The sequence below is a fragment of the Erithacus rubecula genome (genome assembly GCF_903797595.1).
Source record: "Erithacus rubecula genome assembly, chromosome: 1".
Classification (NCBI taxonomy): domain Eukaryota; kingdom Metazoa; phylum Chordata; class Aves; order Passeriformes; family Muscicapidae; genus Erithacus; species Erithacus rubecula.
This window is the reverse complement of record NC_136658.1, coordinates 70,417,695-70,441,470: the sequence shown is the minus strand read 5'-3', so window position 1 is coordinate 70,441,470 and position 23,776 is coordinate 70,417,695. Positions and strand designations below refer to the sequence as shown.

The following is a 23,776-nucleotide window of genomic DNA, read 5'->3' as shown; positions in this document are numbered from 1 at the left end:
TCAACTCCCCACAGCAGAGAGGAATGCTGTAAAGTCAGCAGGTAGAGCCTGACTCAGTCCCAGGTATTCAAAATATTGTTAATGGCCAATCTTGTAGACAGCTGCAAGATCAGATGAGATGGAAGATTAATTCATCTTAATAAGTACCAACCCCAAGGAAGAATTCTGGAGGGATTATTCTGATGCCCTGTTGTCCTTGTGACTCTGCTCAAAGTATGTAACAGCTTCATATAGACTTAGGCGTGGTCAGCAAAAAAAGATAATTAAATTCATCTTCAGCTACCTAAAAACCCCTAAAATCTTAATTTCAATCTCCCCAGAAATGATGAGAGATATTTATGCCATTTTTTAACAGTTTCTAGAAAAAGTAACATAGGTACATCCAAAGACAATTCATCTCTCCTTTACTGGCTGCAGAATCCAATGCTTAACACTTTATCTAGGAAATGAGTTTTCATATGGATGAAAATGAGGTGAGTAGTCTCATCTTGGCAGTGAAAGTCTCCTGCTTATTTCAAGTGGAAGATCTTTCTTTTGTTTCTTGGGGTATCTTCAGAGCCTTGCAGCCAATAGAGTATGTTTTTTTCCACTTCTGAGCAAGGAGTTTATGTCCAGGATAAAGTCTTTTGGCTCCCAAAAGGGATTTCAAGCAGTCCCTAAGATGCAATTTCTTCTCAAAAAAAGGTTTGTGAAGTACAAAAGAAGTAAATTGCCAATTTTTTTTTTTCATACATTAGGTGTCACCACTCTTCAAGCAAGATGCTAGACAATCTTTACTCAACATAATGGTGTGCTGTGCTGCACGTTTGTGCAGCCCCCATGCTGAGAAGTGACAAAAGATTAAAAACAATCTCTTCCTCTGTAGAAGTTGCTGCCTTGTTTCACACAAGAGGTGGCCATGCAAGCTACCTCAGGTGGCTTTGCTGGAACTTCTTTCTGTGCCAACAGTGTTGCTCCTGTCCTTCTCAAAATGAGGCATATGCATTCCTGAGGTACCATGTTTCTAACCAAAACCCACACAGCTGACAAAAATTTCACACAGAATAAAAAAAGCCAGTTCCATTTTCTTATCTCCATTTAGACCTGAAAGTACTTCCTTGCACTGTAAAAAAGTCATTTGAGATTATACATCACTTTCATGAAATATCAGCTCACAGCCCTTACCAGGCATCCTTTTTTTCTACCCCATGTTAAGGTGAAGAATAATTGTCAGGGTTTCAGTCAGGTATGACTGGGTTGTTTTTTATTTGTGTTTTTTTTGGCCCTGCACCCAGCGTACACAAGTTGGGCATTACAGAAGTGCTAATGTGGAGCAGCTGACTAGTTCCCAAATATTTCAAGCTGCTCAAGCAAATTGCCTGTACTTTCCCCTTGAGGAAATTAAAATAAGGGTACTAAGGTCACATTGCTGCAGTAAATTCCGTTATTTTGTGGCCAATGTGCCCCTGCTTATGTATTCCTGTGCTAAACTAATCATCATAGCTGGGCCCAGGAAAGAAAATGTATCCTTTCCTCCACAGCATGTTGTAACTCACATTCAAGTACCTGGGGATGCTCTCTACTCCCCAGTATTGCTGGGATTAGAGAATGGGGCTCCTCTTGCTCTTCCATTCCCACCTTCACCACTTCTTGCAGCACATTATAGTTCTGGATTCTCTTACAAGTAAGTCTTAAGTTTGCTACTGTTGAAAACATTTAATCCTTTGTACAAATCTGTGGAGTGCATTGTTCCCAACCATACAAGTGCTTGCAGCTACAGAGGACTAAATCAAGCAACACAGACAAGCACTTCCTCTTCCTATATACTTGTATCCAGAAGACTAGGAAAAGAAAAACCCAGCTTAGCAACAAATAGAATCTGCCTTAGACATGGCAGTATAAACCTATAAATATCCAAAGTCACATGTAGGTTTATCACCTGCATATCTCATTTACCTTTTTTAGCTTCAGAATGGAAAATATTTGACCCCATTTACTCTGAAGCATCCTCTGACTCTTCAAAATAAAATGCCCCTAAGTCAAAGGACACATCTCTCATCATGCCAGAGTATTTAAATAACTTATTTACAGTTGCCTTCACATTCCTCAAAGGCCTGGTGAAAACAAAAAGTGTCTAGTAGAACTGGCAAATTTCAGCTATTTCAGAGTGGGAAGGAGAGAATTTCAGAGGTGCAGAGAATTCTCTGGAATCTGTCCCATCTCTTAGATACAAAAGGAAAAATGTCCTACAGGCGCACACTCACACAAAAAATCTCTGCTACTAGGCATTAAAAGCTTCATAGGTCAAACCTTCACATCTTTGATGGAGCTCACATGCAACAGCTAAAAGGGTCACAATTCCCTTTCCCAAACACCATACAGGCTTTAGTGCAGATAGCTGTCCTTATATCAGCCTGAAAACACTCATTCAGTTATAAGGCCCACAAAGCACAGAGAACAGCAGAAAAATCTGAAGTGATGGTAAACTGACCTTGAACTGGAAAAGGAATCTATTGATAAGGCATAGGTAAAAAAATACCTCTGACCCATGACTCTTCCACTCTTCCAAGTGATACAGTCTTTTTATTCATCATCCCACAAGAAAAAACCAATTAATAATTTCAACTGCTACCCTTTATCATAGATCTAACAGATACACTCCTCTTAATATCCTACTTCCTTTCCACACATCCCAGATGTTAATGAACCAAATCTCTCAGCAACCTCACTGCCAATTAGAAGCAACTCCTCTGAAGAGAGAGGAAAACAAAATCTGAACTCTGAAGTTTGGAATAGTAGATAGACACAGAGCAGAAATCTACCTTTTCCTCTAAGAAGATGATTCTTCCTCCTAATTGCTGCTTTCAGAAAACTCTGGCATCATGTAATTAACAAGTCACTTAAATTTAATAAAACAACAGCTGTTTTTCTGTTATTTTTAAGAGATATGCAAATTAAGACACTTTGTTAAATTGCCTGATAAATACTGTAAACCCCACCCAATCTCCTTGTGGCAGTTGGAATAAAATTTTTAATAATCTAATATTTTCTGCACTACATATTTAGTTCCACTGTCATGAAAAAGTCTGTCTCCCAAACACTAGCAGAAGTATTCTCAGCACATCATCACACACACACTTCTCAAAAAGGAAGCAATTTCAACTAGAAATCTTTGGATGTACTTACTGAGATTGTACCATTGTCTAGACCTATGGACAGCCTTCTGGTTTCCGGGTTAAAAGACATGCATGAACATGGAGCTGAAAAAAATGAACATGTTGATGAAGTTAACAAAACTGAGATTCTCATTTTCTTGGAAGTTCTGGAAAGCCTAAAATTAGCTAACATGCTTTATGATGCTGTGCAGCATTTTGAGCTTACCAATAGACAAGCATTAAAATAAAAGTGTTCTTGCAAATCATTCAGCCCTATCCTATTAGGACATGGAAAATAGCTATTTCTTGCTCCAGTTCCTTCCTTTTATTTCTTACTAGTTATCAGTAAACAAGCCTTTCATATAAGAGCAATGGTGCTGCTTCAATATGAAGCACTTGACATTTCACTATAAATCAGAGATTACATAGCTGAATAATTTAGTTTTTTACATTTGTCTGAACTGTGCTGACAATGAAACAAAACACTAGGTTATGTCAGAGGCTTGCATCCTATACCTGCACAAAGAAAATTCCCAGTAGGAATCAACACATCAGCTAATATTAAGGACTGAGTTCAACTGTCCCCTACTCCAATTCCATCACAGACAGCACTATGACAGTATCACGTACTATGGTCAAAATAAAAGTTTGTATTTAAACTAGCCATTGCTTGATGACATTGATATTACTCTAACAAATATCAGAATTTATCCTGAAATTGCACACAAGATGGTCACAGTGTGTTCCCTCGAGAATGTGGCAGAGCTTGTATCAAGGGTAAAACCAGATTTCAGGAACTCAAGACCTGTGCTTGGTTTAATTGAAAAATTGTGAAGTTGCATTCAGAAAGCAGGAATTAGTTTTACTACCCAACACAGCAGCATGCAGCTGGGAATCCTGCTGTCCCAGCAGAAACCTTCAGGAATTATTTTTCAGAAGCAAATGCCAACTGCAGCTAGGATAACAGTAAGAGTGTTTTATAAACCGTATTCTTATGATAAATATAGAGTACAGTCAGATACACTTTTAGTTCTGCTTTCCCCACCCCTCTTGGTTTCTACTCTCCATTGAGATTGCTCACATTTGTGTTACTAACAAGGTTGGAGTCCTCTCTTTTGCAGTACTGTAATCTAGTACCTTCTCAATTTGTGCAATGTCTCTCTTAGGACTAAACAGCCCAGAGCTTAGCAAATCTTCCTTGACAGCTTAATTGGCAGTAAAGCTATATAAAGAGGAAGAGTCAATGTTGACTGTATAATAAAACTTGTTCCACCTTCAGTATTGACTCCCTCTTGAAATGGTTCCTGAAGGACTAGTAAGCATAAAGAGAAGGCCATCACATCCACATCCAGGCATGCACCTCAGTTTATTCCTCTCCTGGAAGGGTTGATTGAATTGAGTCAATGAAAAGGCTTCAGTTCAAGGAAACTGACAGAAAGGAAACAATTAAATCAGGCCTAGTAACAGTGACAAAATTGCTCCTTTCTGTACCTCTCCCTAAGAATAGGCAAACTGGAATCATCCCTTCCAAAGGTGGTGAATTATTATTGTACTGAGGTTTTTATTCCTGTAGCAGAATAAGAGTTGTAGGAAAAAATGGACAGAAAACTCTCCATTTCTAAGCATAATAAATACAAATAAGTTTAAAGGCACTTAATGCCAGAACAGGCATATTACACAGCAGCTTTTAAATGCTGGACACTGTGCATACATTGTAAGAGCTACCAGTATTTCTGAAGGCAATGAGCAGCTCACAGAGAAGCTGTCTCAAGCAAATTAATTATTTGAAGTATGCCTTTCCCAAACACTTCAGAAGTAGATGATGCAAGCAGTTGCATGACACAATCTGATTACAAAAGAAGTAACTTCTGAATTCCAGACCTATGTGTGCACAGTCACTGCACTGTAAAGATACTTATTTTGCCATAATCATTTTCCCAAGGGAACTCTTTAGTAACATGCACTTGGAAAAATCATTATGTCAGCACTAAAATTATGTCCATACCAGCCACAGTGATGTAGTCAATTGTGCCACTTGTAACAAGACTGCAGCAGTTTAGTCTGGTAAAAGTAAGACAATATTCAGATACTTAAGCACTTAGGCCCATTAAAAAGAGGGGAAGAAAAAAAACCAAAAAATAAAACAAAAACCTGAAACCTTACGCTTCTGAGATATTTAAAACCCTTTAGAAAATATATCCAGGAGAATTAATAGCACCCTGAAGACCCTCTACTTTAGTACCTGGCTATGATTTGGATTTCAGACTGAAAAAATCTGAACTACTGAACTGAACTTGATCAGAACTATTGTAGAGGACAAGCAGGATATTCCTGATGCAGAAGTCTGGCTGGAGTCTTTGTCTTAAATATAGGACAAATATACACTGATATTTGCCTTTAGAAAATGAAACATGGAGAAAAATCCCAATTACATATTTCACACTCTCTCAAAAGTGTGTCACTTTTATTAGAGGCTGACAGAATCAGAAGAGAAATACAGACTTTGTCCCTGCAGTTTCTGGGACCCCCTATCTGAAGGGCCTAAACTTGACACAGTTTAAGACCACAGGAACATGTTCTGCATTGAAGTTTTTTTACCCTCCTGTTCAAAGCAATGTGTTAGTTATGAAAGCCATCATAAAACAAACAGTGTATTATCTGCCTCAAAGACTGGATACTCCATTGTTTCCCAGTACAATAAATCCTTTACTCCATTCCACATCTGTAATAGGGACTTTTGATTGTATTTGGATCTTTTTGTGTGTTTTAGTTTTGTTGATTTTTTTACTGGAAAAGTTTGCTTGACTCTTGACTAAAATTTCTTTACCTTTCATAAATTTGTGTCTGTGGAGTTGTTTTTTTAATCCTGTGCCCAAAGTGACAAATCTAACTAGGGTTACATGTGTAATCAAGAGTACACATCTAACCAGGATTAGATGTTCACAGAGGTCTGTTGTTACTCAGCTGTTGAGACAATGCTGGTGTGAAGAAAATGGATTAGCAAGGTTTCAGCTAGAGCTCTTTTCTTTCTCAGAGAAAGATAATCTAGAGATGATGATCAAAATTATGGCTACTGTGCTGCCCAGAATTTTTTGACCATAGAATCACCTACAGGCAGGGCATAAAACTTTCCCAGTTAGGAGAAATCCTGCCTCTAGACCTCAGAAGAGATCTATAATCTTGACCCTTTTTTACCATTAGTTATTTAATGGCTTTCACATTCAGAATGCATTGATGATCCTGTTTGGATGCAGAACTTGACCAAAGCACATCACTGAGTCAACCCAACTCCTGATCCTTCTCATTTCCCAGAGGACCTAGTCTCAAACTCAGTTATTAAGGCTATCTAAGGATATCAAATCATAAAATAGATTGGGTCACACATCATCACAGTCAGTCACAAGTCACATTAATGGGATATCTATAGGTAGGACTGCCACTCACAGCTTGCTAAGCAGCACAACAGCACCACTGTGCCTACTACAATTTTACACAGAGAAACTCTCAGCAGTCATTGTTCTTTAAACAAAACCCAGTATGAGCCTAAAGCAGAGCACCATCAAAAAGGTGATCAACACAGAAACAGACAAAAACATCATTTCCAGTCAACTGCAGACTTGTGCAGATTCTGACTCAGAGCCATTTCTACGATTTCCAAGCTTAAAGGCATGACTGATTGTAATTGCTTCAGTTGTTAATTACACCTGATGATTCTTGAAATTGTTGAATAACACAATACAATTTCAGTATCTCATGCCTCAAAAGCTTATCAGCCTTTAAAGTGAAGGAGTACTGTCAAGTGTTCAGATTTATGAAGGAGCTTTGAAATAGTCCCCGTGTAGTGGAACTGGATCTACTCCCTCATTTCCACTGAAGCTGTTATTACTGGCAATAACACAGCTTTGCTAAGACCATAGGAAAACTCAATTAGATTCAAAAATGCAAATGTATGCAAAAATACCACATGGAAAAAGAGGTATCAATGCCCAATCGCTAGAAATGCCATTTCATAACAGTTTGCCTGGGAAAAGCAAACCTCTTAGGACAAGTCAAAAGAACTTAGGCCACTGCTACTGATCACAACAGAGCTCCACAGACTGCCATGTCATTAGCTAGTTCCCAATACCTCCTTGGGTAAAATCTTGAGCAGAAAGTACCTTTGAGGATTGACAGTTCTTATGAGCTAGTCCATCACCAAAGGAAGATGAGGGGTCCTCCTCTCTACCAAACTGTTCTTTTAAAGGAGGCAAACACCATGGCTGCCCTAAAGTCCCAAACTGATGTTTTTGTACTAAAACTTACACCTATTAAAAATTTTAGTTATTGTGGAGACAGATGTCTCTTCCAAATCTATCTTAGCTTAAAATAATCCTTTCTCCAGACAGTATGAATACCTACATGAGACCTGATACGTGCTCCCCAATCTGGATTAAAGGTCAGCTTTACAAGCTTTCCAAAGACAGGCTAACCCAGCACATCTGATTGAAGCTGACTGCAGAGCATTAGCATTTGCCTGCCTCTGATGACCTACAAAATTATATTCCTGCACTCAACACCGGGGTTACAGCAAACAGCAAGGGCTGTCACTTCTTCAGCTCTCTTGGAAAAATGGACATTGATCTGCAGTTTCTCAAAGCATGAACATTCTCTTTGGGAGAAGAGACATAATGGAAGGATCCATCAGGGAAATTTGGTTTTCCACATTTAATTGCAGAAGCAAAGTGATTCTGCTTCTAAACTGGAAGAGCTGCCTTCCCTGTCTAGTATCCTCTCTATCATATTAGCTGCCATAGAATATTAAGTTTTTACCAAATAAAACCATTTACCATTGCACTCTAATGGACTGAGCACACACAGTAGGAAGGACAGAGTGATTTATACCGGAGACTTACAAAGCTTTATGGACTCCATTAGGGGCAGAATGCAAGACTACATTTTGAGTTCCCACATTTTAAAACCTACGTTTGCATGAAATGCTCATCTCTTGCTAACATGTCTGTATCCTTTTACTGCTATAATCTCTGATGCCTCTCAGAAGCATTAACATGTAACTTCGTAAAGCTACGCTGGTACCAAGAGGATTGTTCAAGAATAACATTTGATACAGAGAAGTAAGCTTGCAAATGGTCAATAAGCATGGAGCTGCATCAAAATAGCTTTGCAAATCCACAGTAGATATAGATATTGAACATCTCCTTATACTTACATGGCATTGCATGGTATATGCTGGGCCAGTACTGCCCACTGTCTCTCTTCAGCCAGACACGAACTGTTCTGTAAAAGAAAAAATACAACATACATGTGAGGAAGGCTTAAAAAAAAAATCATGACTGAATGAAAGCAAAGTGGTCATTATGAATGTACAAGATGTTATTCAAAATTAAATTATTTTGGGAAAGTAAACCTGTGAACCTCTACACTAGCCTAATACATCAGCCCCAGATTAACCCCTTCAGGTTAATGATGAGGGTAGACCACTCCTTGGTTCCATGTATTCAGCATCTTGGCTGAACATATCTCAACAGTATTTGGAAACTGCTATGGTTTTTAGTTCTTTGCCTTTACAAAGACTTGAACATGACCATTCAACACTTCACAGGAGAATTTGGGAAACCACAGGCAGCCCAGCAGAGCATTGCTGTATCAGCACTTCCAGTCTCTGCAGAAACATTCCCCCTACTCTCAGGGCAGACCTTGACCCATCTTCTGCTGCCTGTTGTTTAATTGTTCTGCTTCAGGAAAATCTCTAAGAAAAAGAAGGAGATTCTGAAATTTTCAGCTGCTTATTAATAATATTATGACCATTTGTGCCAAAAATGACCTCCTCAGCTCCAGGACCTTTCCCTCTCCTCCATGCACACAGAGTGCTATCAGAAGAAGCCGCTGAGTCAAGAAGTGCCTGACAGAAGAAGCCAAACTCTTATCCTTCCCTGAAGAGGGTGACCAATGTGACAAGCAGCCTTGCAGGTCTCTTCTGCCTTATCAGTTTGGAGTTATTGTCTTTGAACAGAGGCACTTAGAACCACACAGTTCTCCCTACAAACACATCAGCAGTTTCCTCTCTACTATAAGATCTTCCCAACGTATCTCAGGATTACTTTTGCTTTCTCATAATCATTATATAATTATACTGTCAGATGCCTGTTATTCAATCCATGCCCTTCAGACATTTGAGACATTTGTTGCTTGTTCCCACAACAGAGAATCTGGACTGATGCGTCATCTGGGTCATTAAATATTTATCATTTCAGCCCTTACAGTCATTGCTTGTTTTAGTCCAGTCTCTGAAGCCTCCTTGTAATTGAAGCTCTTTCTTAGCTTGAGTTAATCAGTTAATTTTGTCAAAACATGTCTAGTAACACTGTCAACAGTTAAAGCAGCAATAACCTCTTGCTTGTTCCTGTATAGCCCACTGCCACTCCCCTTACTGTTCTACTAATCCTTATATCTAATACTAACTAGAAAACTCTCCATATAGTACTATGTTCATGCTTTATTGATTCATACTGAATTTATTAAGCTTATTGAGATAACAATTATCCATAGTTATCCACCATGTTAGCATAGCACAATAGATTTTGACCTATCACCCACTTCAATTTAGTCTTTTCCATCAAAATTATTATGCAACAGCATATGCAGGAGGGATCTAAAAAACTATAGGTTCTATAACTTGCACTTGATACTATTAAGAAATAACAAACAAACAAAACAAAACAAAAGGCAATAATTGCTCTTTCCAGTACATGAAGCAGGGCAATACAGCTTATGGAAAAGATGGCATAATAATTTTTACTGTTAGCTCATTTTATTAAAAAATAAGATTGCAGCCCTCTTTAATCAGTACAAGTTCAGAGCAATATAATAATATAAGAAATACAAGAAATATATAATAATAGATTATAAATTGATCTAAGGCATTACATACACAAATACAGTCTGATTTGAGATGTCATGCATAATAAAGCAATTCAAGAACTACTAATCTAGCCTTCAAACTTCAAACCAAAGGCTGCACCATCTTGTATTGCATATAACCAAAATCAGGTTTCTGCTCATCTTGCCCTGCACTCAAACTCCTTTTACAGTAAATAATTCTGGAACTTTGCATATTTGGGCACTATACAAGCTGAATCATTGTGGAAATATCTCAAGCACATGCTTTGACAGGTATGTTGCTCTAAAAACTAACACTTCACTGAGTTAACGAGTCCAAAGGTGAGAAAGCACTCAAAAATAACTCAAAATATGGAGCATTCATTATAATTACCTCCTAAGGCTAATGGCCTTTTTGTGTTGAACACAGCAGCTGTTCTGAAGCAAAGCCACCAAAACTTTTTGTAAGGCACAATTCACCAGCCAGTAACAACGCTAACATATCTTTGATTGTGAGAGGGACAGACAAATCTTTGTCATTTCTCCCTGTAGCTGGCCACAGCTGTTGACCAAAAGCACACCAACCACTCTGTTTCCCAAATGTCCTTGACAAGTGAGGTTACTGGGGCAATGACTGATGTGCACAAAAAAATAATGGGATGAATCACAGGGAGCCAAAACAACAATCTGAACCTACCATGAGGAAATGCACCTGTGAGAGACCTTTCTTGATCATCCCAATCTATGTATTTTAGTGCTCTCCATTTCAAAACTCCACTCTGAGGCTTTGCCAAATAATAAATCCAGTACAACATCTTACAAATAATTCAGCTTGCTAAGAAAGGACTGTGTAGATCTTTCAAAAGCTGCAGGAAATAAAAATGAATTTTATGTGGAAAAATAGCAACAATTTGAATGTTTTGGGTTGGTTTTTGTCATTGTTTATTAAACTGTACCCACTGCAGAATTACTAGTCAATTTGACAATTGCAAGAATTTTAAGACTTTTAGATGAATGATAATGAAGCAAAACATATTTTCTAGTAAAGCTTTTACACAAACAAGGAAAAAAACTGCTGGAGTTTGTATTAAGAGTGAAACTACTTTTACTAATATAGGCCTCTTCTATAGGTACACAGTATGTTCTTTTTTTTGGGTAGTCAAATATATTGCCATTCAAAGACTAAATCATGTGACTAAATGAGAACCAAAACATTCTAAGAACAAAATTACTATGAAAAGATGTCATCTAACTGTAAAGTGTATGAAAAGGAACATAACCAGCAAGTCAGTTCATGTAACACTTTAGAGAAATAAGTATTGACCGAGTAAATGATTTCAAATAAAAGAAAATAAAATATCTCGTCAATAATTTGTTTTAAAATCAAGGATCATTATTATGCATGTCTTTAAAGCAAACATTTAAAATTTGTATTAAGAATTATAATGGAATTCCAATATCTGTGTATAAGCTCATGTAAAAGTGAAATGACGATTCCGAATTTTCTTCTCTCAAGTTCACTGAAATAGATAAATTTTTTTATTGAATGAAGGAAAACTGATTTTAGTTCAGCAATCGTTTCTAGGTAACACTTTCTCCAAGTAGATTTTGGCTAAAGAGCAAACCATAACTACTCAATTTGAGAGAAGCCAGATGTTCTTGGTAGAGCACATCCTTCTTCAGCTTAAGTTCCACACATCTCTGTATACTTCTTTAGAATACTACCCACTAGATGTGAAACCTAGACCTGCTGCAGCTTCTAAAGAATGCAAAAAAAAAAAACCCCAAAAAAACCCAAAAAACAAACCAAACCCAAGCATGAATGAAAATAAGCTTTTTTTAATGGATATCCAGCATGAGCAGTACTTGCTGCTTGCATGGCTACTGGACTTCAAAGCATCCACCCAGGTCAGGATTCAATCATCAGAGTGATTCAGTCAGCATCACCACAGAAATTAGTTGTCCCTTCATTTTGTTGCCAGCGAATTGACTTGGAAAGATTTTTAGAAGCTGTCAAATCAACAGATATTCTTCTAGTCTTTTAATAACAGAAAAGATTTGTTTCTAAATGAGACAGGCTATACAGAAATAATTCTGCCATACAAGAGACAGGTTATGTCCTCATCTATTAAGGGGATGTGAAATTTGCTCTTTTAAAAGAAAAATTGCTTCACTCTGTTATGATGAAGAGAATTACCACAGGTCCAGGTGGCTGTGGGTGGTCTCAAGCACACTGCCAGGCTGTGCAGGAATGAGCTTCACTTGAGCACCTACTACTCATGGAGGTGCCCATGTTAACAGCAGCAGGTCCAGCTCTGAGCATCACCATCTACAGAAACTTATTCAGTCACTGGGATCTCATTTAGGATAAAAACTATTTGTTCATACAAACCCAATTTTGTGCATCTAGGCTGCAGTGTGCCTGCAGTGAAAATGTGCACAATCTGCCAAGCTGGATGTGAGATTCTCTATCCCTACTCTGGCCTGAGCAATCACCTCACTGCTGGAAAACTCAGTGTTCCTTGGAGTGTCAGAGTTGAGTTTCTGTGAGTGACCCATAGCAGGGCTCCTGTCTTTTCTCCTTTGTGCCTTGCATGAAATTAAGGCAAAAGACAAACACTGGTGTTGCATACAGTACAGACATACTGATGTGTCAAAGCACTGGTCCAAGATGTTTGTACATTGCAATACTGGGAAATCTGTGGTAGGGAAATCCATTACCTCAAGAAATAAGATCCCTGTATAATTCCACTTCTGCAGAACATCCATAAATGCACCAGTTCTAGTTTCACAGTCTGAGTGAGGAAATCTAATACGTACATCTGTTTCCCATATTGGAACCCCCTTCCTCTCCTGTTCATTTCTTCCTTCCTCACTCCTGTCTTATTAAAAGTTTCTCTTTGTTGAGATGCACTTCTGTAACATTATCACCTTCATGCCTCAGACATGCACCAGAGTATAACAGAGCAGAGGTAACCCTGAACATGTACAATTTACTACATTAATTAATACAAAATTGTTTTAAATAGTATTTTAATATATTCATTATTGTTTGTATCTTGGACCATATAGTGCAGGATTATTTTCTCTTGTCCTGCTGAGTGACCAAACCAGTAAGCATCAATTGAAATGAAAACTTAAAAATAATTTCACATTTCATTATTTTAGAGTTTTATTCTTCTTCATAGTGAGGACACAAATTACAGAGGCACAGAAGCTTTCATCTGTCACTTTCTAAAGGCTTATTCAGAGACCCTTTGCACATTAATGCTTCTTGGGAAAGGGGGGATACATATACAGCACAAATGACATGGTTAAAAAAACATTTCCTACTGTCCACTGTTCTAACCACAGAACTAATTTAACACAGCTTCAGAAGAGCTTGGAAAAAGTAAAAGGAATACACTAAACTATTCTGGAAAGTCCTTTAAAACACTCTTGCACCTATTCATTGACAGAAATAACAAAAATATGCTAGGATAATATAATATAAGTGTTAGTGCAATCTGTGAGGCTTCAGGCATACCTAATGGAGTATCTGCATTATTCTTACCATCAATACACTGAAGACTTCTTTAGTGTTGAAAAGAAATTCCAAACTCCACCTACTCCAAAATATCTAATAGCAGACAATTCAGAAGTACTCAAAATACATGTTTCACTAGAAACTAAGTATCTGCATCTGTGACAGCAGAAGCTCTACCTAATGTCATTAACCAAATGTGACAATAGTAGCCTTTGAAGTCCAAGTGCACAACTGATGGCTTTATTGCCTTTAGCAGTGACACTCTGTCATCAGAAGTAGGATAAAGAAAATTATTTAGAACTGCATTAAACTGAATTATACAGTACTATATATCCCCTAATGTCTCCAGAGACTTTTGCAGGAAAGAAATTGGAAAAGATTTTGACTTCCACTGCTTAGTGACATGGAACCCTACTGTGAATGAAGAATCTTTGATGCTTAGTAGCAGTTCACAGACCCTGCCAGTGTACTGGAACTGGTGATGAGGAGTTCCATCGTTCCAATAAATTTTGAAAGAAAGTATATGAAAGCAAAAATCAAAACCAGAACTAGTTTCTGGGCCAGCTTGTGTTTCAGGGAAAACATGTAGAAATGTAATAGCAGAGTGGCAAAGCCTCAGGCAACAAGATGACTTCATCTAACACTCCTTATCCTATGTGTTCCTGAATGAAAAGCAACAGAAAATCAAGACAAAACCCCAGTACTTCCACACCACCCCAGCCAAACCCAACACCAAAAGCCCAGGGAAGTGCATGACTGTCTCTCACTCAGATTCAACCATATTAGCTCCCCCAAAGCCTATCATACACCTGTGATGGAGGGGTCTGCATATACTCTGAAATACTGGGGCACATTCCAGGCACAACCTTGCTTCCTCCAGTTTTGATGAACAAACGTGTGAGTTAAGCTAAACTAGTCAAAGATTAACTCACTGGACCTTTTCTGGGACTGAGACTATAAAGCTATATAGCTGCAGTATAAGAAGGATGTAAAGCTATTTAGAGAGCACACAATGGAGGGCCACAAGTATGGTGAAGGGTCTGGAGGAGAAGCCACATGAGGAGTAGCTGAGGTCACTCAGCCTGTTCAGCCTGGAGGAGATGAGGGGAGACCATAATGCTGTCTACAGGTTCCTGCTGAGGGGAAGTGGAAGGGCAGGTACTGATCTCTTCTCCCAGGTGGCCAGCAATAGAATCTGAGGGAATGACATGAAACTGAATGAGGGAAGTTTAGGCTGGATATTAGGATAAGTTGGATATTCCAGTTGTTCACTGGAACAGGCTCCCCAGGGAACTGGTCATAACACCAAGCCTGTCAAAATTCAAAAAGCATTCAGACAAAGCTCTCAGGCATGTTGCAAGTCTTGGAGTGTCCTGTGCAGATCCAGGAGTTGGACTTGATGTTCCTTGTGGATCCCTTCCAAGCCAGGATACAAATTCTATGACAAAGGGCAGGGAAAGGTTCAGTTTCTGAAATAAAGTGCAAGAACTACAAGTTCAGGAAAGGGGGGAAACGTGTGGGGAAAAGATTAAGAGCTCTGAATGACAGACATTATTTCAGGGCTGTTTTAGAGAGGTTCTCTCTTAGCAGTGATTACACAAAGGCATTTCTAGAAGATATAATAGCCTCATTGTAACCTTTGTCTGTAGCTCATCATAGGGCTTCCTATAAAATGAAAGTATTTTGAATAATGGTAACATTCTCTACTCTATATCGCTCAAGTCCTGCAACAATGCCATAGGAGCAGTAAGATCTGACTTCAAGAGGAACCTGGGCCAGTTCCCAACAGCCAGCACTTTGACACCCTGCTGTTGTATCTAAAATGCTGCTGCCATTGTCACCAATCCAGAAACCCTCATGCACAAAGCTCAAACACCAGAGAAACAGCATCACAGCAAGGGAGGTGAACCAAGCAAGGACTTCACATAGTCCTGGATATGAAAAGCACAGGGGGCACACCAAAATCCACATGGAGGATCTCATAGCAGTAGCTCAGGCACCAGCTGTGAGGAAGGAAGGAGACTCATGAGCACTTGAACATTCAAGTGCACTGTCAATCCCACCCAGTAACAGAAAAAACATATTGCACAAAACAGAGTACCAAGCAGGCAGCTGGACTGAAAGGCAGGATTTTTTTTTCACACAAAGCATATTAAGCAGTCAACCCATGCTTAATAAGATTTCCATTTAATTTATTTTATTAATTAATTAAGTTTCTCCATTTAATTCATGTTGCTGTAACTAAATGCAGATGCACTCTGCGTAACAGGAAAAATGCCAAAGTTTTGGTAGGTTATATGCAGCTAGGAGATGGCATGGGTTTCTCAGGGTGTTACACCCACCAGTTGTACTTAGACCTCAGAGAAAGTGACACCATTTTAACACAGTTTTGGTTTACATAGAAGGCTTTTTGGGTATTTTGTGGGAAGTGCCTAAAAAACAATGATTCATAGGAGACAACATCAGGAGAAATTTTTTTTTTTAATTACTTAAAAAAAAGACTCACATGACAGCTTTACTACTCAGCTCCTAAACAGTTTCCAGCCATTTTTCAGTTTTCTGAACAATGAGCAATGCAGTTCAGTGATTTTTGCAGATACCTGAGTACACATGCCTGGGAGCAGTGCAAGCTCTGATCCTCAGAGCAGACATGGGGTAAAAAAACAGATTCTGACCAGTTTCCACTGCAGAAACATTGGTCAAGTAGAGACCCAAAAAATGAACCATAAGTCACAACCACAGAAAAATACTCTGTCATGGTGAGGTTACTAGAACAAGGTTCAGAGAGCCAAGCTGCCTCGGGTCTTCAGCAGCTCCACAAAAAACAGTTTTCACCATGTTTCATAAGAAGCAGCCTAGTGACTATATCACATTCCAGCTGTAGGGAAGCTAATTTTTTCTGCAAATGCAGGGCTGTAGTTCCCAGTGAGCACCAACTTACAGCTTTGGAAAGAATTCAAAAACAAGTGTTACATCACATTGGGAGTTTTTTCAAGTAAAGTTTCAAAATTACCTCCCTCATTAAAAACTGCACCAGTCTTCCTTACAGATCTTTGGAGTAACAAAATGATCTTCATCTCCTTCTTACCCAGAGACCTCCCTCACCTATATCCCACCAAATGATTTCCCTTCCAGAAGGGATGCAGCTTTGGAACTGCCTACACTGATCAATTCCTGTTTGCATTCAGGAAGCATAAAACACACAACCTTTTGAAGGTAATTGCATTGGATGATTTAATTATTGCAATCCAATTACTTTCACCTCCTTCCCACATTCAAATGTTTCAGTAATGGAAGTTATTAGAAAGTTCCTCATTAGATTAAAATACAGACCTGCTATGCAATAAGTGACTCAGTGGAGCCATGCTAAAAATACCCAGTGGATCCAGAGTTTGCAAGAAAGAAACTCTCTACACCCCTCTAAAGTGCCCATGTAACAAAGGTGAAGAACTAGAACCCACCAGGTCACCAACCTACTTTTAGCAGCCTGGTTGGAACATCTGTCCAGCAAAATAAAACTTTTTTTTTCTCCACAACTCCTATTGGCTATCAATTTAGCAATAATTTTTAAATTGTGTATGCTTCATTCTGCATAAAAATGAATGCATTATTCAACTGATAAAAAAGTGGGTCTGTGAAGTGAAAGCTGAACAACCTCATTTTCAATACATACCACCAGTATGACATTTTTTAATAAATTACAGTCATATAAAGGTTAATTTACAGGAAAATATTGATATTTGATCCCAAGCACTAAATTAAGTCATACCCTTAGACCTCAACTTATTTTTCATAAAAATGTTTGGTTAACTATCCAGTGCAACATCTTATAAATTATGCCTTTGCTGCACAGGAAGGAAGCCACATTTCCACATGTATAGGATGATGCCCTCTCTCAGCATTTTAATTTCTGGAACTAAGTCATCTGCATCATTCACTGCAAGAAACTAAATTAAATCATTAACTACTTCACTGCTTCTTGCAAGATATCTGATGTATTAGAGTATAAGCATTCACTGAAGATATGTCAGAATCCTGGTGTGAGGAAAATAGGCTCCCAGATGCAAAGACAGAAGACCATGCACAAACTCTAAAAATGTTATTTTGTCTTGACAGTGTATTTATCATCTTCAGTCAGAAAGCAGTCAACATTTAACATTTAAGTAGCATTTAAAGTAACAAAGTTGTAAGGGAAATTCCAAGTTTCTTGGATTTTGAGAAAAGCATTGTATCCCAATGCAAATAAACCCCTTTTGGGGCAAGCAGCTATTAAGTCTCAACATCCACAGATTCCCCATAAAGTCATTAACTCCCAATGTGCACAAGTATTTCTGTTACTACATGAACTATCACTTTGATTGTTTCTCTGATTTTGTTCTTTTGAGAAAAAACCAAACCCAAACCACAACAACTGCACTGGATTTTGCTGGATAGTGTTAATTTTCTTCACAGTAGCTAGCATGGGATTGTGATTTGATTTGCACTGAAAACAGTGCTGACAATATTGAGACATTTTTGTTAATGCTGAGCAGGGCTTCCAGTGAGCCAAAGCCTTTTTTTTCTGCCTCTCATCCCACCCCATCAGCAAGTGGGCTGGGAGTCAACAGGAAGATGTGAGGGGACACAGCTGGGACAGCTGACCTCACCTTACCAAAGGCATATTCCATGTTATATGGTCTCATGCTCAGCATTTAAAGCTGGGGAAGGACGAAGGAAGTGGGGGATATTTGGAGTGATGACATTTTGTCCTTCCACGTAATGGCTACACATGATGGAGCCCTACCTTCCTGGAGATGGCTGAACACCTGCCTGCTGATGGGAAGTAGTGTCTGAATTCCTTGTTTATCTTTGCTTGTGTGCCTTTTGCTTTGCCTATTAAACCTTTATCTCTAGACATGAGTTCTCACTTTTACTCTCCCAATTCTCTGCTCCATTCCACCATGGGGGGACTGAGTGAGCAGCTGTCTGGTGCCTAGCTGCCGCCTGAAGGTAAAACACGACAAAAATCCAAACCAAAACTCAACCCCCACCTCATACTGTATAGTTAAATTCTTTAGCCAATAAATAGGACAATCAGCTTGTCACATGCAGCTGAAAATGCTGAAAGCTTATTGAAACATCTTCTGCAAGAAGTTTTTTGTTTTTAAATACTGCTGAACAATTATAACACTGTTTTTTCAGAAACAGCAAACATATCTACTTGGAATGTATTTATCTGCTCTGTGCCACACCAAGGTGTCTCTGCAAATGCTCTCCTTGAGGCATCAAGGACCTTCTGCAGAGGAATTTCCAGTTCCTCCAGCTGAACTTGAACAATGATTCATGGGTGATAAAATGTCCCCTCAGCTTTTCTGCTCCTTGCTGTTTTCCCTTCCAGGCAGCCAGACTCAGAGATATTGTCACTGTCCTTACACAAACAGAACTCCTACAGGCTTTGTTCTTCTAGAGAAGGTAAGAAGCTTCTCTGCTGCTCTGACCCAGCAGGCCAACTTTGGATGGGGAGTCTCAGCACCCTGGGAAGGAAACCAACAAGGTCGACAGAATTAGCAAAAAAGGATGAAAAAAGCAGGACAAAGCTATGCAAACCAAACCCTGTCCTGAAAGGTTTGTACAATAGCTGCAAAAAAACTGTAGCCCTGAAGTACTTTACCAAGGGCTCTCAGATTTCTTCTTATCATGCATACTGCAGTGTGTTGTGAGATGCCAGCAAAGCCAAAATTTCTGACTCACTAATTTAGAGGTGATCTGGCATTCAAGGGCTTAAAAGCCAGTCAGTTTGTCCCCTCTCCTTTCCCCTGGGGGCTGCATGGGGAGATGGAAATCAATAGAGTTGAACAGAAACCATCTTCAAACCTGTATTGTGAGACTGAATATTCCATCCTAAACTTAAGTTTTATTATTTAAAAAAAAATCTCTCTCAAACATGCAGGACCTCTTTACATCCAGCTACCTCTTTCATATGGCCTAGTTGCAGTTTTTCCATTCTTCAGCATTCAACTTCATACTGTAGCAATTCTGTTTTATCGTGTTTAAAACAGTAAATTTCAAATTTTAAACAGCAAATTTCAATGAACACCCTCTTGCTCTCCTCTAACAAGACTAGAAGCTTTGTTGTCTCTACCTTCTCCACTGGTTAGTTGCTGTGTATACTCATATAATTTCTTACATGCCTCCTCTTTCAGGTAATCAATTCTTCCAGTCTCTTGGAAAAACTGTTATTGTGCTCTGTTCCCCTTACCTGCTTTCCAATCCCTCTAAGGAGACAATATCCTGTCTGAACAGTCATCTTCTGTACTAAATGCAGCAACAAACAAACCTGCTAAATTACAAGAGCATTATCATTCTATTCTTTATGCATCTTCTTCCCATATGTACCCTAGCAGTGTTTGTTTGCAACAGTGAGAACACAATTTTTATTCATGCTGGCAGGATTTAGAAACTTAGACTATGGATGAAAGTGAAAAAATACATTTATCAATATTAGATTCTCTCTGCAATACACTGCTATCCACTTGGAAAGCTCTCCTGCAGTTCACATCTCTCCAGACCCAATCAGCTTATCTGCTAATTTGGGTTAGACAAATAGTCCAGACTGTTAGGGAAGGAAACAGAGGATTCATCAGCCACAGCTCTCAGGGGCAATCCCAGAACCACATGTCTCTGGCAAGAGAGGTAGAAAGAAGATTATAAAGGAGAGAAATAGACAGAGACTATCAAATACCAAGAAAAACCCTGACCCTTTGCATCAAACTTTCTCCTTATGAAAACAGGACAGGAAAGTCATGTCTATTGCAGCAGCATAGGGAAGACAAGACCATCTCTCAGGTACAAAATAATACATTCTCTAAATAGGTGAAATGGTGCAACATATTGCAGTGCAGTCTTGTAAAGATGCCTGGTGGAGCTGTGCCCTGATAGGATACCACTGCTGAGGTGACTGACCAAATCAATAAAGCCTGTAGCAACTTCAGTTCAATTACCTGGTCACTGTCTCACAGGTAACTTCCTCTTTGCTATAAGGGACAAATTTTGGTTCATGGCAAAAGCATGAAATATTATAGAAACCTCTTTTCTGGCACTTTATTACTACCTTCCTTTACTGACATTTTTCTTTAGAGGGCTCTTTGCAATTCCTGTCCAGATGCTGCCTCAGCTTGCATCCTCCAGATTTTTACTGCAGCCATTCATAGAGGAAATATCAGTATTATCTTGGAAGAAATAGATTTGAGGTTGTGAGATAATTTTCTCTAAAGACCTGCTTCTCTGCTTGGTAGCCTCTCACTTTTAAATCTTATTTCAAGCTAATACAAAATATAACAACATCAGATTCAAAAATAGTGAGTACTTACTAGGTTATGCTACTGGAGACATGGTAATTACAATAAAGGTGTCAGTATTTATATATTTACAGGAATCAGGGATTCAAGACAGAATAATTTCAAAGCAAGAATTTTCAAATTCATTGCTGATTTAAATAATGGGCAACTCTACATGATCACTGGAAAAACATAACCAACTTTCCCCATCCTGAATAAAGATGAAGTTCCTTACCAGAGCTACAGACCACCTACTTCCAACTCTCCTGCCATGGGCAGGGACACTTTCCACTAGATCAGGCTACTCAGGGTCCCATCCAATCTGGTCTAGAACACTGTCAGGGATGGGGCATTTGCATCTATGGACATTGCACTGCAGTGGAAGGCTATTAGTTAGCATATGCATGGGCAGTGCAAACAAAGGTGTCTGAAGTAATAACGTGGCCTCTTCAAGGAACATCAGAAGCAGAGAATGGTAACACAGTGAAACAGGCCAGATTTATTGCTGACCTTGGCAGAGGACACCAGATTTCAGATGGCAATACAAGATAGAAGACAGCTAGAGACAAACCACTGGGCTAATAAATCCTTGTGCTATTAGGTAAAGCGTAAAATCAGCTCACAGCATCTGCTGGGGGAAAAAAAATGAGCTGAGATGGGGTAAAGGCAGTAAATAAGGGTCCTTTTTGACCCTGTGACCTTGCAGGCTCAGCACTTGTCTGAAAAACTAAATCATGTTTGGAATTCTGGCTCAACTTTTTCACAGGTCTGACAGGATTGCTTCTCACACAGAGGGCAGGGAGGGGAGGAACAGCTTTCCTTACAGACAGTTAAATGACTATGCAAAGAGACAACATGTCCAGTTACCTCAAGCCATGAGACATATGTCCCACCGACTTAAACCCACTCTGTTGATTTCAAAATCCATGCATGCTCTGCTGTGTCAAGCACTTCATCCTCCCACTCTCCTGTCCTGGTAGCTGAGATGTGCTGAAAACACCAACTGCAATCACCTGACAGTCCAGTAAGTCTCTTCCACATGTCATATCCAATAGAAGTAAATTGTGTCATCTCATCAGGCATACATGGTGAGCTTTGTAGGGATGTATTTGATTTGTGAGGAGTTATCAAGAAATGTAAATTATTAACAATCTGCAGCAGGTTAAGCAGTTTACTTAACTGAGAGATGTCCCAACTACTGAGCATCAGAGGGAGGCAGTGCACATGGAGGCCAGCATTAAGAATCAATTTTATTCCACTTGGAGGAGGGGAGGCAGAAAATACTAGACAGAGCTGTTCTGTGGAGAGGATCTGGTCCCTAAAACAGATCAGATGGACAGTTTGCTCTGAATAACACCAACAGACAGGAACAGCAAGTTTACAAGAAAGACTGAGAGCACTTATGACCTCAAACACTGCAGTGAATGAATAGGTTGCTTTGGAAGTACAAACATATGTTTGTGGAAATAAATACAAACTAACAAAGGCTGTTAGAAATGCACAACCACATCACAAATGCATCTTTGTCCCCTGGCACTGCACCTTTAAAGTACTTGCTTCACACTCCTAAGTCTGAAACATCAAGATTCATCTTTACTTTTCCTACTCACTTTTTCTTTTTTTCACAGCATTTAATGGTTTTGTTTGATCAATTTTTGAAAGGAAAATATTTCTGTAGAAGGAAATGATGGTATGGCAGCTACATGCTAATTAAAAAGCCAGTGAATGCTGAGGATCTATGTCCTACCATTCTCAGTGGTCAACGATTAACTCTATTTAAAACACAGGAACCAAAGAAAACAGTCCAGTAGCCTACTTCCAAGCCATGCAGTTGAAAGCTTAGATAATTTTGCTGTACTGCCATCAGTTCTCCCACACTGTCACTTCCCCTGGCACTCTTCATTTTCACACACATTTCAACCACGCTATTTCTCCCCCCAGAGTTTTGCCTCCAGCATCTTGTTCAACAAGAGCTGACAGTGATTTACAAGTCCTGCTAGACTTAGGCTTTTAAAATTACTCATGCCATTGGCAAGAATTTAAGCTTCAGATGTGTATGTGTTTGTGGGAAAGGTGCAGATACTCCCTTTGCATCCGTGTTTTTCTGTTTTCAGGAACACCTGTAAACCAGCAGGTACGAGGCTCCCAAGATCACCTCTCCCTGGCAGTAGCAAGCCCAGCATTTTCACCCCTACAAGAAACTGCAGAGGTAGCCACGTTCCTCCTCAAGCAGCTGATGTTCCCTTCCTCACCAAGTCAGCTTTGAAGCAGCAAGGCAGAGGCAAATATTGCCATTCCCCCCACCCACTGCAAATGAAAGCAACTCTTCCCATTTGATTTCCATTTCTCTACTGCTTGTAGCATCCCACTCCCTCATATGCATGGCAGGCATCACACATTCACTGTCTCTCAATTACTCATAACAATTCAATGTGTTTTAATAATATTTAAACAGGTTTTAAAAACCTAGTAATAAACTGGGAATTACTGTGAACTGCTGCTGGACCACAACAGCATAGAGGAGGTACTTGACATTTTCAGAAGGCAATATTTGGCAGATAAAACAGCTAAACACACTAAATGCCTTTTCATATCACCAATGCACAAGGTGGTTTTTACCACTTTCTGGTGTCAATAATTTTCGTGATCCAAGCTGCCCCATTTCACTTTCATATCAGCTGACTTGGATATTGATATTTAACAGCATTAGCAAGGATGTGTAGCTGCTCCAAGTTCATGCAGGAAGGAGACAGCCTGCCTTTTTTTAATTCCAAATTGATAAGAGGAGGGTCACTAAGAGAATTAATAAACAGGAAGGTGAGGAAATGAGAAAATGAGTTGAGAGGAGTTAGAGACTGAACACAAATAGGAAGAACAGCAGTAGGGAACAGAATATAAAGTACAAACACTACAAAGCCTGCAGT

The 23,776-nt window shown here is 39.1% G+C and overlaps 1 protein-coding gene across 1 annotated transcript in view; it reads right to left on the bottom strand.

Moving 5' to 3' along the window:
- The window catches only part of WDFY2 (WD repeat and FYVE domain containing 2), a 63,703-nt gene that overhangs the window by 23,696 nt on the left and 16,231 nt on the right, over window positions 1-23,776 (bottom strand). The window contains exons 2-3 of the mRNA XM_079304136.1: window positions 8,341-8,408; window positions 3,166-3,239 (exon numbers count right to left, since the gene is read on the bottom strand). Of these exons, the coding sequence (XP_079160262.1) occupies window positions 3,166-3,239; window positions 8,341-8,408 (142 nt within the window). The remainder of the gene's footprint in view (window positions 1-3,165; window positions 3,240-8,340; window positions 8,409-23,776) is intronic.